Source organism: Electrophorus electricus, chromosome 4 (assembly GCF_041902795.1).
Source record: "Electrophorus electricus isolate QZ-2024a chromosome 4, ASM4190279v1, whole genome shotgun sequence".
NCBI lineage: Eukaryota > Metazoa > Chordata > Actinopteri > Gymnotiformes > Gymnotidae > Electrophorus > Electrophorus electricus.
Window position 1 is genome coordinate 35,250,734 of NC_137500.1, and position 14,597 is coordinate 35,265,330.

Consider the following 14,597-nt stretch of genomic DNA (forward strand, 5'->3'; position numbering starts at 1 on the left):
ACAAATTTTCGGAAATGCTGCAGTACGCACGGGATCTGCAAGATGTATTATACTGGAGCAGCTTTTTGGGAGACTGCAACAAGCATATTAGAAATCAGACATTCGTTTAATGTAGACTTTTTTGTTGCAAGATTTATTATGTGCACCTCATGTAGATAAACAATATCCCGGAAACACTGATTTTTGAGATCAAAGATTTTGGTTGCTAGAGTTTAGGAGCAAGAACATTTATAAAATTGTATCACGTTACATTCAAATTCGATGAATCAATCTGTCAGAGGAAATGTAAAATAGACTCAAATGTGTCACACTAAATTGACAACGCTGAAAAGCGATCGTCTTCAGATGCATTTTGGGAGAATGTGTTTTCCACGTATACCCTAAAGTGCAAACCAATGCGGCTTTAAACTACAAGTTCCAGATGTTTAAAGTTGCTCGGTAAGAGCCAAGTGTGGTAATGAACATGAGCCCACATAAAAGTAATGTAAATAGTTACAGCACCAGCCAGTTGTCATCCTTTACTACAGACAGCATTCTCAGTTAATTTTGCTTTTTGGCACCCAAAAGCAATGGATTTCCAGAACCGCATGACCGAAGAAGGCATATAGTTAATGTATCTAGCGATTTAACCACCTGGTAAAAGCTTACGTATTTGTCTTGGTTTAGGTAGCTACCTTGCTAAGGGATCTACCTTAGCTGTTTTAGATAGGTAAGTGTCAAACTTTACAGTCGGTAATCCATGCTATCTTGACCTCTGATTTGCTCGTTAAAACCAGCGTTATATTGGTAAATGTATTGGCTCAGTAGTGCATTGAGAAAATCCCCCGAATCTCCGAGTATCGCCATCACAGTAAAGTTATAACGCATCAGCAAGCTAGCTCCATATATATAATAACAACACCTATTTTTAGGACCGTCTTTGAGATAAATATGAAGCATTTTAGTTGGGCGTTATATTGGTATATGCACCGTCTTAAATTTGTAGTTACAACGTGAAAAGTGTTTACTAGTCGCTGACCTTTCTTAGCTGAGCTACTTGATGGACTATGGAAACTAGTCTCTTGCTCAGGATGGAAATGGCCCAGTAGCAGTACACACAGCAATGCAGAAACACTGGCAGGACATTGCTGGGTTCTGTAGTAGCCAGAATCCTGTATGCGTCTACAGAATTTATGGGTTTTGAGATAAAATGATGCTTGAATTCTTAAAAACCTGTCAATATCACCAGAGAAACAATTGCCTAAAATTAATAAGTACATTTTATATACATTTTATGCTGACCCATATCACTTTTGTTAAATTCTTTTTAAGGCAAACCTCTCAAGAACAGAATCTCAGTTTTTGCATGGATGCTTACACTTTATGCTGTAGTTTTAAATGAGAGGCCTATTTTTAAGTGTAATATTTTGTGGGTTAGTAACACAAGTTGTTATTTGGGTAAAGTCTAATGTTTAGTAATTGGTAGTACCTAAAGTTTGCCTATTTTGCTTTCTTGTTTTGTGTGAAAGTTGCTCTTCTTGTAGCGGCTGTGTGATGTGTTCTCGGTGCTGTGCCGTGGAGCGAGCTGGCCTAGACAGGCGTGTCCATTTCTAATGCGCACCACACGGTAAGCCTGGCCATTTGAATTCCCTCTTGATCATCATCAAAATCACTTGTACACACGCACACAGCTAATCCAAATGCAAGTAATGCATTGTGTGTATATGTGTGTGTGTGTGTGTGTGTGTGTGTGTGTGTGTGTGTAGGATGAGTTGGGGGGTGTGTGGTACCCAGAAGAGGAGACTGGTGCTGGGTATTGTCATCCTGCTGTTTGTCGACATAATCTGGGTTGCTTCCTCTGAGCTTACTGCAGTAAGATCTACACACACATCAAAACTTATAATATTATTTCAGTCTCTTCCCCTTCTCTCTCTCACACGCACACACAGTCAGATTACAGTACAGATTTACAAACACATACACACACTCACAGTGTGATATGGATTGATCCAAAACTTGTGCATTACAGTGCTGCATTACAAATGGTATAAGTGAATGACATTTATGTAGGTTTGGAGCTGTAGGTATTTATAAAAGTTTAATTTTGTTCACATTTGTTTTGTGCATGAATGCACTGTAGGAAATATGCTCTACTGAGAGGTGTGTGTGTGTGTGTGTGTGTGTGTCAGTATGTCTTTGTGCAGCAGCAGTACAGTAAGCCCTTCTTCAGCACATTTGTGAAGACCTCCATGTTCATGTTGTATCTGTTTGGCTTCCTGTTTTGGAAACCATGGAGAAAGCAGTGTTCGGCCAATCACCACCAGCAGCACAGCATCCTCGTGAGTTCAGCCATGATTGTGCTCATACTGCACTTTATATAGTGGTGCCACTCAGAGGTAGTCTGGCAGTAACATGCATGCTTTTTCATACCATCTATTACCCTCCTATTTCATGCAGGTTCAGCACAGCATAAGGTCAGAAATAGCTGAGCATAAACAGACTGTTCACAACAAAAAATCCTTATAGAGTGGATAACAAAAAATCAGTAATGAGTCATTAATGAGCTACTGATGTTTATGGGGTTTTTATGTTTGGCACTGCACAGCATCTCTTGCTGAAGTGGTTATCTCTGCTAACAAGCCAATGTGTTGTAGTAACATATACAGGTGGATTGAAATGTCTTTCAGGCTCATGCAGGTCATGCAAGTTGTGGGAAGTGGTTTATATTTATTTTTCTAGCATGTGTGAAAATTTATAACCATTATATACATGCAAATGATTACCACATACATTGTAGTATAAGTCCCAATGTATTATTATTTCCTAACAAAAAAATTGTCACATTATAATCCAGAGTGTGTAATTCCAAAACGTAGCTCTGTTCACCAGTCTTTAGCTTTTAAAGAGGCACTAAGATCTGGATGCTCTAGCCACCAGATCCTAACACCCACCCCCGCCCCACCCCCCTGTCATTTGACCAGTCACCCTGTGTATAGTGCCATCTAGTGGTGTTAAGTTGCAATACTACAGCATATACAGTGTATAAATAACCTTATATGACTCCTGGAACACATTTTTAAAAAACTGATATAGCTATATGAAGGTGTGTAGGCTATACAGCTATTCACCTGCTATTATCAGTGTAGATATTACTCATGAGTTGTTTCTTGTATAACTGCATGTCCATCCTTCTCTGTGTGGTTATAACTGGCAGCTGGTCTTGTTATGGCATTGTCAGGATGTTGTATTAATGTCTGAGTGCTCGTATTGTATTGACGAAGCATGATATAATTTTGCAGACTTCTAATTTTGATTCAAATGTGACTGCCAGCAATGCTGAAAGCAGCTTTAATATCTCCCTTGTAAGTATGTGCCCTCAGAACACATGCACACATACATAAATGTTCATTTTGTGACGTGAACATGCCGTTTACTATGTACAGTGTGTTATGTATGATCACAGTAGTGTAGGTGTGTGTTCAATAGCAATGGTTCTGATTTATGATGCAACCAAGGGGAAATGAAACATGTCCTTATCTCCGATTCCATTGTGAATGCGTACGGTCACAGTTCTCAGAGTTGACCAAACTAGGCCCTATTCGATATAAAGCCCAAGGGAAGAATATTTTACTTATCATTTCTGAAATGAAACAATACTGTACGAACAGTAAATCTTTTGGGAAGATAGCTGTTCAGAGATAATGCAGGACTGTTGGGACTCTACAGAACTAATATCTTTCTCTGTTGGAACTCAACATATAAAGCATCTTGTTGAGCCTCTTCGAGGAGGTTCCGATATCAAAAAAGCAGTTCAGTGGTTCTCAAACAGCCTCTCTTTCAGGATTTGACTCTGAATATATGGGATGGAAACATTTGTTGATTTGTGGTTGTGACAATGATTATTGATGTGGCTTAAGCCTGTTAAATATGCTCACCATAAATATCGAAACGTGAGATCATGTGTGTCCTAGCCCGTCATAATTGCTTCTGAAAAAGCAGCATTTACATAGACAATAATAGACTTTATTGTAAACCTATATGTATTAGATGTGCAAGAAACTAGAGCCCTAGATTATGCACAAATCAGTAAATCAGTTAATTTAAAAGGAAGTGTAATATGTCCTCAGGCCCTTTGGGTTCATACACTGTCCACTGAGCTCTGGAACTACTGCGCCCATCCAGCCACAAGGGCAAGAAAAGGTCCCCAGATTCACCTTTTACAAATCTAAATTAACAGCAAGTGTCCTCAAATAATTACGCACACACACACCATCACACACAAAAAAGGAATAAAGGAAGAAATACAGATATGTATCTATATGCATTTTTAAAATGAAAACAGGTAGTGGAATCAAAGTATTACCAAAACAACAAAGTATGGTGCTTGGTATCCAATCACAGGTTTCTGTCATTCTTAGGCATTTAGACTGGCATCAATTTTCATTTTACATTCAGAATTACATTGGATCATAAACCCTGATTAGTGTTGCATTCAAAAGGAAAGGAAGCAAAGAAGACAATTTTACTAAAAATGATTGTTTGGTGAGCGGAAGACTCCCCAAAGATACTTGTGCAGATTGACTTCTTGCCAGCATGTGCACATTTGTGTGTGGATGTGTTGTAGTGTGTATCTGAGTGTGTGTGTGTGTGTGGGGGGGGTGTACTGTGTGTTCATTTGTTCACATTTGTGGTGTGTGTGTGTGTGTGTGTGTGTGTGTGTGTGTGTGTGTGTGTGTGTGTGTGTGTGTGTGTGTGTGTGTGTGTGTGTGTGTGTGTGTGTGTGTGTGTGTGTGTGTGTGTGCCCATGTCTAATGGCAATGTGTCTGTGTCCTGTAGAGTGAGCCTTTGTATGTACCGGTGAAGTTTCAGGATGTTCCTGAGAGCAGTGCTGCTAGAGAATCTAAGACTCGTAAGTGTTTCTGCAAAAAACTTTATATATGTGTCGTATTGTACATACAGTGAAGTCTCTTTTTTTGCTGTTTTCACTACATTAGTAGTTTATATTAAAATGAAAACATTTGCACTGTGTAAATGTCCTATACTCATGCTTTATATTCATGTTTTCTGAAATAAGAGTGAGTGGTATTACATTTTTATGGCATTTAGTTGACGCTTTTATCCAAAGCAACTTATAATTATGACTGACTACAACTTGAGCAATTGAGGGTTTGCTCAATTACAGGCACACTCTGCCTGTTACAGAGGCCCAACAGTGGCAACTTGACAGTGGTGGGGCTTGAACCAGCAACCTTCCAATTACAAGTCAAGCACCTTAACCACTGAGCTGCCACTGTATTGGGTCCTCCGGCACTATTATCTCTGTCTTACTCTCTTGTTCTACATTTCCCTATTTGGGTGGGGGGTTTTTTTTGTGTGTGTCTGTCTCTACATAGCTGTGAGAAAGCACCGTGTCAGGTTCAGTAATGTAATGGAGGTTCGTGAGCTACCTCACTCCCAGGCTCTAGAGGCCAAATTGTCTCGCATGTCTCCAGCTACCACCTCACTCAGGATCATGGGAAAGCTTGGTGTCAGCTCGGTGGCCAAAATCAGCTTCTTCTTTTGCTTTGTGGTGAGAGTTAGAAAACACAAAGATGCACAAATGTAAACACACACACACTCTCTGAGTGCACATGTTAAATCTGTGTGCTCTCTCTCAGTGGTTCCTGGCTAATCTAGCCTACCAGGAGGCTCTGACAGACACACAGGTGGCCATCGTAAACATACTGTCCTCCACCTCAGGTAAATCCTGTTAAAATCCAAGTGTTCTATTTAATTTAATTTCAATGATATGATGAGCAATCTAAGCATGTTGGGAGAGACCTAGTGGCTGCGGTTCAAACGGCACCTATTTTTACACACGTTTGAGACATTCTGTCATTTTGCCCAGAGGCTTTTCAACAGTTCACTACATTGTTCTGCATTGTTCACTGGAGAGCTAATGTATTTCCCACAGACCTCCATCAAGCCTTTCACCCACTGTTAAAATAACAAGTGCTACAGCTGAGCTTCCAAAACGTCTTTGTTTGGGGGGGGCGTCGGGATGCTGGTTTCAGGTCTCTTCACTTTGATCTTGGCTGCCATCTTTCCCAGTAACAGCAGTGATCGCTTCACACTTTCCAAACTGCTTGCTGTTATACTCAGGTGAAGTCAGCGTTAATTTTCCCATATCCTTATTTATGTACATGCATATGAAATGAGAGGATTACTGGATAAAATCTGTTCTTAGTCAATATATCAACTGCTTGGAGTAGGTATAGTTATATTCTTAAGGGCAGAGTCATTTCTCTTCTTCTTTTAAAATTGATAGTATCGTGGGAGTAGCAGTGGTCAGTATCTCTGGGATGGACAGCCCTGGTGGAAAAGGCACTATTGGTAACCATGCAAACAGCTTCAATTATTTGTTTATAAAAAACTTGGTGAAGGAATAAATGTGGTGTTTGAAAGTTAATGTTTTATAGCAAATGTTTAAGAACATTTTAGGGTCATTTCAATATCTGAGGGCATTTTCTGTCCCTTTAATGAGTAAAATATACAGAATTTATGCATATATAAAATATGTAATTATTTTGTTTATATATGTAAAAAAATGTTCAATACAATTACCCAACATTTATTCTTTTGGTTATTTTAGGTTTTTCTACTTGTATAATGTGTCTTATTAAATGTAGTGGTAGGATAACTTTGTTTAAAGTCAAAATTGTCATTCAGTGCTAAAATGACCCTGAAGTTTGTTTAAGTGAAGGATGCAAGCATCTTGCATTGGTGTGTACGGCTACCCCTTATGAGGTGTAAGAGAGGTGTGAGTTGGACTTTCTTCAGGCTCTCTGTGGTCCCTGCTGGGGGCTTTACTCTATGCCGTCTACATCGTTATGCTGAAGAGGAAAGTCGATCGAGAGGAGAGGCTTGATATCCCCATGTTCTTCGGTGAGTAGACTCTGTAAGCATACACAGACCCTGGACTCTCTGTTTTAAGTATTCATACTGACTCTGTGTGTGTGTGTGTGTGTGTGTGTGTGTGTGTGTGTGTGTGTGTGTGTGTGTGTGTGTGTGTGTGTGTGTGTGTGTGTGTGTGTGTGTGTGTGTGTGTGTGCGCGCACGCGTAGGCTTTGTGGGATTGTTTAACCTGCTGTTGCTGTGGCCTGGCTTCGTGTTGCTGCACTACTCTGGGCTGGAGGCGTTTGAGATGCCCAGCTGGCTGGTGATCAGCTACATTGTCATCAATGGCCTCATCGGAACTGTGCTGTCTGAGTTTCTCTGGCTGTGGTACGTGTGTGTGTGTGTGTGTGTGTGTGTGTGTGTAGTAGAAGTAAGCAGATTAGCATTTGCTTTAGCAGTGCATGTTGAGGTGAATACATTAAATATGTGTGTTTATTAGTTGTGTGTAAGGTGTGATAGTTTTAACTTTGTGTGTAGGGAAATACAGCACCATTGCCCTAGTGAACATATGGTTAGGCTTTTGCTTCCAGTTAGGTTTAGACTTATAATGAGCAAGTGTGCGTGTTTTAACAGGGGCTGTTTTCTCACTTCATCTCTGATGGGCACATTGGCTCTAAGTCTGACGATCCCACTCTCCATCATAACTGATATATGCATGAAGAAGGTGGGGTTGTTGTGTATGCACAAGTGATATCTAAAGTGTAGGCAGGCATATATATGTGTGTGTGTGTGCTGTGCATGCTGAGTAAAACGCTTTAAATTATTCCATTTATGTAGTTATTTTATAGTTCACTTACTATAAATATAAATACTCTTGATTTATGAGATTTTGCTCTGTAACATCATAGTCATTGTTTAATTTAAAATATAATGTACTGGAGTCCCAAAAAAAGCCACTGTCCAACTGGGGTGTGTATGTGTATATATCTGTGTATGTGTGTGCGTACGTGTGTATATGTGTGCGTACGTGTGCGTGCACCCAGGCCAGTTTCTCCTGGTTGTTTTTTGCGGGAGCGGTTCCTGTCTTCCTCTCCTTCTTCCTGGCGGCCCTCCTGTGCCACTACAATAACTGGGACCCCGCCATGGTGGCCCTGCGCAGAGTCTTCTCCTTCTTCTGCCGCAAGCACAGGACTCACAGGTGACTGCCTCCCACAGCAACCACAACTCCAGCTGACGCTCAGATTCTCAGTAAGTGATTTAAAGTATACTTGAGCTGTATTTGATTTCAGTGTATCCCATATGTCCTCTAAGAACACTCCCGTCCTCAGAGGATAGCATGCATACTTTCCTTAAATGTAAGCTACATTGGTTGATCTTGTGGTGTTCATTACATCGAGCCAGGTTTAGTTTAGATTTTGTTGACAAGTGCTGAAGGTTTTGTACAGTTGCCATTTAAAGTTTTTCAACAGGCCCAAACTTCAGATTGTTTAAATCGTGCCTGTTGTGAAATACGGCGACTCTGTAAATGCTGTATCCAGCAGCATCTGTCTGATGCCTCGTTTCAGACACAAGTTGTGCGTGTGTGTGATGCCTATCATGTTGTTTGGCATGAAGGATGATCTTCTCATGTTAAAAGGCTGCATGGTCATATATTATAACGTGTACTGCGACACTGATTGTGACACCTACCTATTAAGAGTTAAAATATCGCCTGAGGCTGGGACATAGGAGTGCAACGCGAGCGCCTTCAAAGCTCAGAGAAGCTGGGAGGAGTGTAATCTCACACATTGTATTAAACAATAAATGTTGTCATGGAGCAGCACACTCCTCCCATCCACTAATACTGTGGAGATGGCGAGTAGTGATTCATTGCCTGTGTTGCTGGGCTCTTGGTTCTGCGATCACATCTGACACATTTCCTTTGTGGATGTCATAAGATCTTAGCATTTATATGATGGTGTGGCATGAAGAAAATGTGGTTAACTTCAATAAAATGCTTTTGACAATGTTAAAACTTTTAAGTCAGACAGACGGGTATGTCATTTTTCTATATTTTAAATGAAATGAAATTAGATTTGGCTAGGTAAGGAAGGCCCAAAAGATTAAGCGTGCTGATCGGAGCTCTCTGATTATTCTAAAATGCCTACCTACTCTATTTTACTCGATTATTCTAAAATGCCTACCTACTCTATTTCTCTTTACTTATCTGTGCTGAGAAGAATTTAAGGTCAGAAAAACTTGCGTGTGCAAGTCCTGCTAGATGAACATTTTGTTGTATAAAGCAGTGAGAGAAGCACAGAGTGGGCTAAGACTGGACGGTGCGCACACCTGTGCGGTGTTAAACTATATCAGTGAAAAACATTAGTGAAGCAGGAAAGGTCTGATCAATCTTACTCTCAGGATTGTTTTAATAGTAAACATTTTATATAATCTTTGATTTGTTAATATTTGTTAAAGAAATAAATACATTTTATTGAATTATTAATTATTTCATAAAATGCAGTGTTTTTAGTTGGAACACCCTTTGTAATCTTTTGAATGAAACTCTGTAATATGAGCCTGCAATATCACGAAGATTTATTAAACTCTTAGTGTATCCTAATGCTATCTAGAGCACTATGCCGGACCTTGGAGTATTTGGTGCATTCAGAGGTATATGTCGAGTGTTTAATAAAGTTCAGACATATGTAATGCTTTGTGTGTGGGTGGGGTTTTTTTGTAGACTCACCGAGGACAGCGAGCAGTGTGAAAGTCTTATCTCCATGCAGAGCTCCGCCCCTGACAAAAAAGGCTTTTGTTCCTGACCAACATGTCAAGAGGTAACCTCTAAACATTTTCACTTTGTACTGATTAGCCCAACCAGTGAATTGTGTGTTTTGCCTTTTTTGGGTGTATTTTCCCTAGATTCCAAAAGACCAAGTCAAAATTAGAGGTAATGCGAACTAAACATATTTTAAAAAATGTTTTATATCATTTTAGCTAAGACAGCTAAAATGTAAGTTTGTGGAAAGTGTGCAGCTGAGCGTCTGAGCCTGTGAAGCACTACTAGCAGAGTCAGCCTTTGGTTTGGAGAGATTTTTGTTTTCCTTTGACATCTGCTCTGTGTCCTAAGTCAGACATAAGAAACAGCAATGGGAAGTCTGTCTTTGGACACAGATGTTGGTGGTTTGGATGATGTTTCGTTTGGCCGTGTTTAATTACAGAGCAGGTCATCTGATCTTGGCAATACAGCAGGTCTGTTTCCATACGTTTACCTTAGTGAATTGACCGAGTGTTGACTTTGAACATGAATCAAGTTGAACAGGCCTATAAATACACAGTTCCTCTTTTCCTTAGCAGGCTCATAGACCTTTTATCGTGTGTGTGTGCGTGCGTGTGTGCTGAACTGTCAGAAAAGTTATAAAGAACATGCCTCAGCTTGAATGACCACCCAAGCTCCCAGCCACACACACACACACACACACACACACACACACACACAAAGTCTAGTATTCTGAGTAAGTGCAAAACTAGCAACCTGAATTTCCAAACTACACCGTTGTTGTTTCTCCATGACTGTGGCGCATGCTCTGTAAAATCTGCACAAACTCATCTTCACACGCGTAGGAAAAAGCAGCGACACACAAAGCGAAAGCAACCCATCACTGCCAACAGCCACTGGGTCCAGAGCAATCGCCTCACTTCCTCGTCCTCTCCTTCACGTACGCCGACCATCCTGTGCCGCCCTTCCCGACCGCCGAGCGAACCTGCACATCTCTCAGGGCAAGAAAACGGGGCCTAGCAACCAGCATCCTCCAGCGGCGCCCTCCCAGAGTGACAGAGTGACAGTCCAGTCCACCTCTAGCACACCGAGTGTGCCTTTAAAAGGGGGCGTTAAGGTGTGCCAGTGTGAGGGGGCTAGCATCGGGAGCGTTTGAACAGACATGCCATCTGTGCACTTCAGTCTGTCACTACAAGACTGAAAGACAGTACCGACTGTCAGTTCATTATTAAGATCCTTGGGGCTGTACGGAGATTAGAGGTCAGGGTGTGCTTTTGTTAAGCAGATTGTTGACAGATACACGTATGTATTTTTTATTTTTTTTTCTTCATCTTCAAATCACCATTTCTGCAATCCATTGCAAATAGCCTGTAATCCTTATAATCATTCTATTGTAACTGGGTGTAGATCTCAGAACGTTGATAAAGCCTGTGTGATGCACCCTGGGATGACGACACATGTTTATGATTCAAGTGATTGTTAAAGGAAATCAAAGTGTTATTTAACCAAAACACGAGAAAAATGTGAAACTAATAGTTGTCCAGTGAAACAAGCATGTCACAGTAAGCTGCGCTGTGTATTAAGTGTGCTGAGCTGTGTTAGCAAAAACTGTGCAAATCCCTGTAAACACTACTCGTTCTTTGCAGTGTCCTCGTGTGTCCCCTCATCACCTCTTTTTTTTTTTCTTCTCCAGCACGTAAATCCTGTTCTGTTCATCATTTTCTGTCTTTGGATAGTTTCTGGGAAAATGGTGAACCCTTCACAGATACTTTGATTTGTGTATGGATTGCACATAAATCAGGTTGGTGGGGCCATCATGATTCCTAAGCATAATGAGTCACAAAACTGAGAGAAAGTCAGTTTTTAAGAAACAATGTGCCTAATAAAAGCACTTTAATTTGCAGTTTCAAGTGTGTCTAAGCACATTTTTTTTGGTTGTTGTTGTTGTTTTTTAATGATTGTTATTTTCTTAGTAGTAGATCAGCTAAAAGTAACAACAATTACACTTTGGCCATGATACTTTAAAATTACAGTATATATTGAACCAAACAATATTGATTAGAGAGGTTTCTGTGCATTTTCACACCTACTAAAATGTGATGTAACAGAGTCCATCTTGTTTAACCCATAGGACCTTTTACAGTACCATTATTGAACAAATGGCTTAATACAAACAAGAAGGATGTGAACCTCTATATTAACAATAACTGAGGTTAACCTCATGGAAATTAAAAAGTTCAGCAACTTTCAGGAACTGTTCTGGGCAGATGAGCACAGAACAAAGTCATTCCTGTTTACCCTGGCTGGAGAACCTCTGTTCTCTCTAATGCACAGCCTGAGTACTTTTATATGAGGGGCATACAAGAACCTTCCAGTAGAATCCTTCACTAAACCTTCCTGCCACTTTAGTGAACATCTTTTGCACTAGACCTCTATATATACCCAGAATATGTGCCTTGTCAATAGAATGAATTAGTCCTGATTCTTTTGACCAGGTGCTTTTGTGGGTAAAAAAAACAGAAACAGTGAACACTTCCACTGACACAGAGGGAGAATGTCATGCAGCCCTTGACTTGTCCTACCATGAAGACAAACTGCCCCTAACAGATAGCTCTGCCCCTTTGTCCACAAAGATCCTGTCAGACATGGGCTGGGTCTCATCCATTTGGATCCTGAATGCCACCAGTACATATTGCACAGAAGCTTATCTCTGTTTTTACAGCCCTTGACATTGATTGTGTGTGTCAGTGTTCAACACGGGGTTCTTAAAATAACAGACATAATGTAGAAGGCTTTACAAGCCGTTTACTCATTGAGTTGTTGTTTATTACAGGACTGCGGATGGCACGCTGCTCTGCTCAGTTGATGTGGCTTTTGAAATTTGATTAATTTACATATGCTTAAAGTTCATGGTGATGAACCTAAAAGCAAGTGCTGTGACTGTGAATGCTAGCTAGTCCAATCAGCTCACACCGAGTACCACATACATCTGTACACAATCTTTCCCTCCAAGTCCAGCTAGTCTTTTATTGCAAAGCATCCAATATTACCCCTCAAATAAGTATGCAATCAACAGGAATTCCATGTTAACCTTCAGGCTTCCAGTTTGGTCGCTAAAGATTTTCTTAATTTTGATAATCATGTCAAGTGCAATTGTTTGGGAAGAAAACCATTTCACATAGATTTCACTGGCTCTCGCATGCAAATTTATCCACCAACCAAAGGAAACACTGCATTCATCCTTTAGGTTATACATGAGTTACAGTTAAGTCAAGTGTAGTGCATATATTTTAATGTTGTGACAAGCTCACATTAATGTAAACATATGTAAATATTGTTTAAGGCCCACACCGCAACTAGACATTCTTTCTCTGTGGTAGAATATCCCAGATCAGGTCCATGCAATGCCCGGGAGGCAGGAGCTACCACTTTCTCTGCACCTTCGATTTGCTGAGTAAGGGCGGAACCCACCCCTACATTGCTAGCATCAGTCTGGACATGGAATGTTTCGTTTTGCCTTGGTTACGTCAGCACCGAGGACATTTGAAGAGCCTCCTTCAGTTTCATGAAGGTGTTTTGACACTCCTCAGACCATTCCCAGTGTACTCCTTTCTTTTTTAGATGGTTCAGTGGAGAGGACAGGACAGCCAGCTTGTGGATGAACTCATGATATCACCTCACTAAACCCAAGAAGCTCTGTAGGTTCTTCGGATGTAGTGGAGTCTGGTATTTGCAGATGGCCGCAACCTTGTCGGGGTCTACTTCCACACCTTGGAAGGTATGCTGCATTTGAAACAGATGGCATTTCCTTATGTTGAGAGTCAACTGGGCTTGATGTAACCTGCTAAAGACTGCTTCCAAATATTGGAGATGCTGTTCCGGGGTCTGTAAAATAAACAAGAACACTATCCCCTTCGGCTCTCCCAACACCTGTTCCATCAACTGCTAGAAGGGTGGTGCTGGCATTTCTGAGAGCAAAGGGCATAACCTTGAAATAGTATAACCCCAACAGAGTGATGACAGCCGTTTTCAGCTTGCTGTCTTCGTCCATGGCTGTCTTCGTCCGCCTGCCAGTAGCCCTTCCGTAGATCCATTGTGCTTAAATAGACAGAACCCTTCACGGATTCCAGGGCCTCATGTGCTAAGGGCATAGGGTAAGCTTCATGTAACATTCATGTATCACAGAAAAATGGACGGAACCATAAGGCTGGTTGTGAGGTGATTCTGCTATGATTATTATCCTATGAGGTGATTATTCTCCTGAAGTTTCTTCTTTACCATGACCACATAAAAATAAATCCTTCCCTTCATGTTAACCCAGTTCAGTGCAGTTCTTGGCTTTGTAAGGAACTGGTGTGTCTTCCCATTAGGCATCATGTAGTAACCCAAGTATGGCTGAAGGGACATTTTGCTGAGGAGTAAAAAGTCCACACTTAGTAGAACTGACATGCAGAAGTTGTCATCCTTCAGCACATCGGTTTTGTAGGACACCTCGTGAAGCTCGAGAACAAGCAGAAGTTCCCCTTCAGCCTTGCTGTCTTGTCCATCTGCCATGATGAAGGCCCAGTTTCCACATTGCTGTGGGCTTTCATACTCCCTGGAGGTCTGTCTCCGCAAGCTCTCCTGGATGAGCGCATATGTGCAACCAGTGAACAACACGACATGGTCTCTAGCTCCCCAGATCTGAATGGGCACGATGGGAAGAGAGTTCGGTCCTTGCATTGTGGCCAGATCGCACTCATTGACGTGCTTTTCCCCACTTTTTCTCTACGGTTTCTTGGTATAGTGTTCGTCTGAGCTGACATTCTGCTCCAGTGACCTTTAGATGAAGCCCAGTCTCTCTTTATCGTGAATCCATTCACATTAACTCTGACTTTTATTTTGTGTGAAGGCTTTGTGCACTTCACACAACGCTGCCAAGGGTTAAAAATAACAACATGGTTTTGAATCAGAAATACCAAATGTCATTTTTTATTTCTAG

The 14,597-nt window shown here is 41.0% G+C and overlaps 1 protein-coding gene across 6 annotated transcripts; it reads left to right on the forward strand.

The window, feature by feature from the left end:
- The first annotated feature begins 457 nt into the window (after positions 1-457).
- Positions 458-11,522, forward strand: LOC113578560 (solute carrier family 35 member F5). 6 transcript variants are annotated; one of them, XM_027011890.3, is made up of 16 exons: positions 458-709; positions 1,509-1,606; positions 1,746-1,851; positions 2,169-2,318; positions 3,279-3,341; positions 4,816-4,888; positions 5,373-5,548; positions 5,637-5,718; positions 6,033-6,120; positions 6,287-6,351; positions 6,799-6,903; positions 7,083-7,242; positions 7,489-7,579; positions 7,899-8,053; positions 9,578-9,674; positions 10,462-10,600. In XM_027011890.3, the coding sequence occupies exons 2-15, from the start codon at positions 1,593-1,595 to the stop codon at positions 9,657-9,659; spliced, it is 1,410 nt and encodes a 469-aa protein (XP_026867691.2). In that variant the 5' UTR covers positions 458-709; positions 1,509-1,592; the 3' UTR covers positions 9,660-9,674; positions 10,462-10,600. The 6 variants fall into 6 exon arrangements, 5 of the variants coding, with proteins under 5 accessions (XP_026867691.2, XP_026867687.2, XP_026867690.2 ...); XR_004775754.2 differs by lacking the exon at positions 7,489-7,579 and having other exon boundaries at positions 7,899-8,103; XM_027011886.3 differs by lacking the exon at positions 7,489-7,579 and having other exon boundaries at positions 10,462-11,522.
- Positions 11,523-14,597: the final 3,075 nt, after the last annotated feature.

Bases quoted from the DNA above. Each gene is read 5' to 3' on its own strand.
- LOC113578560 (XM_027011886.3), top strand. The intron at 5,719-6,032 runs GTAAATCCTGTT...TGCTGGTTTCAG, and splicing joins CATACTGTCCTCCACCTCAG to GTCTCTTCACTTTGATCTTG. The intron at 6,121-6,286 runs GTGAAGTCAGCG...TAAAATTGATAG, and splicing joins CTGCTTGCTGTTATACTCAG to TATCGTGGGAGTAGCAGTGG.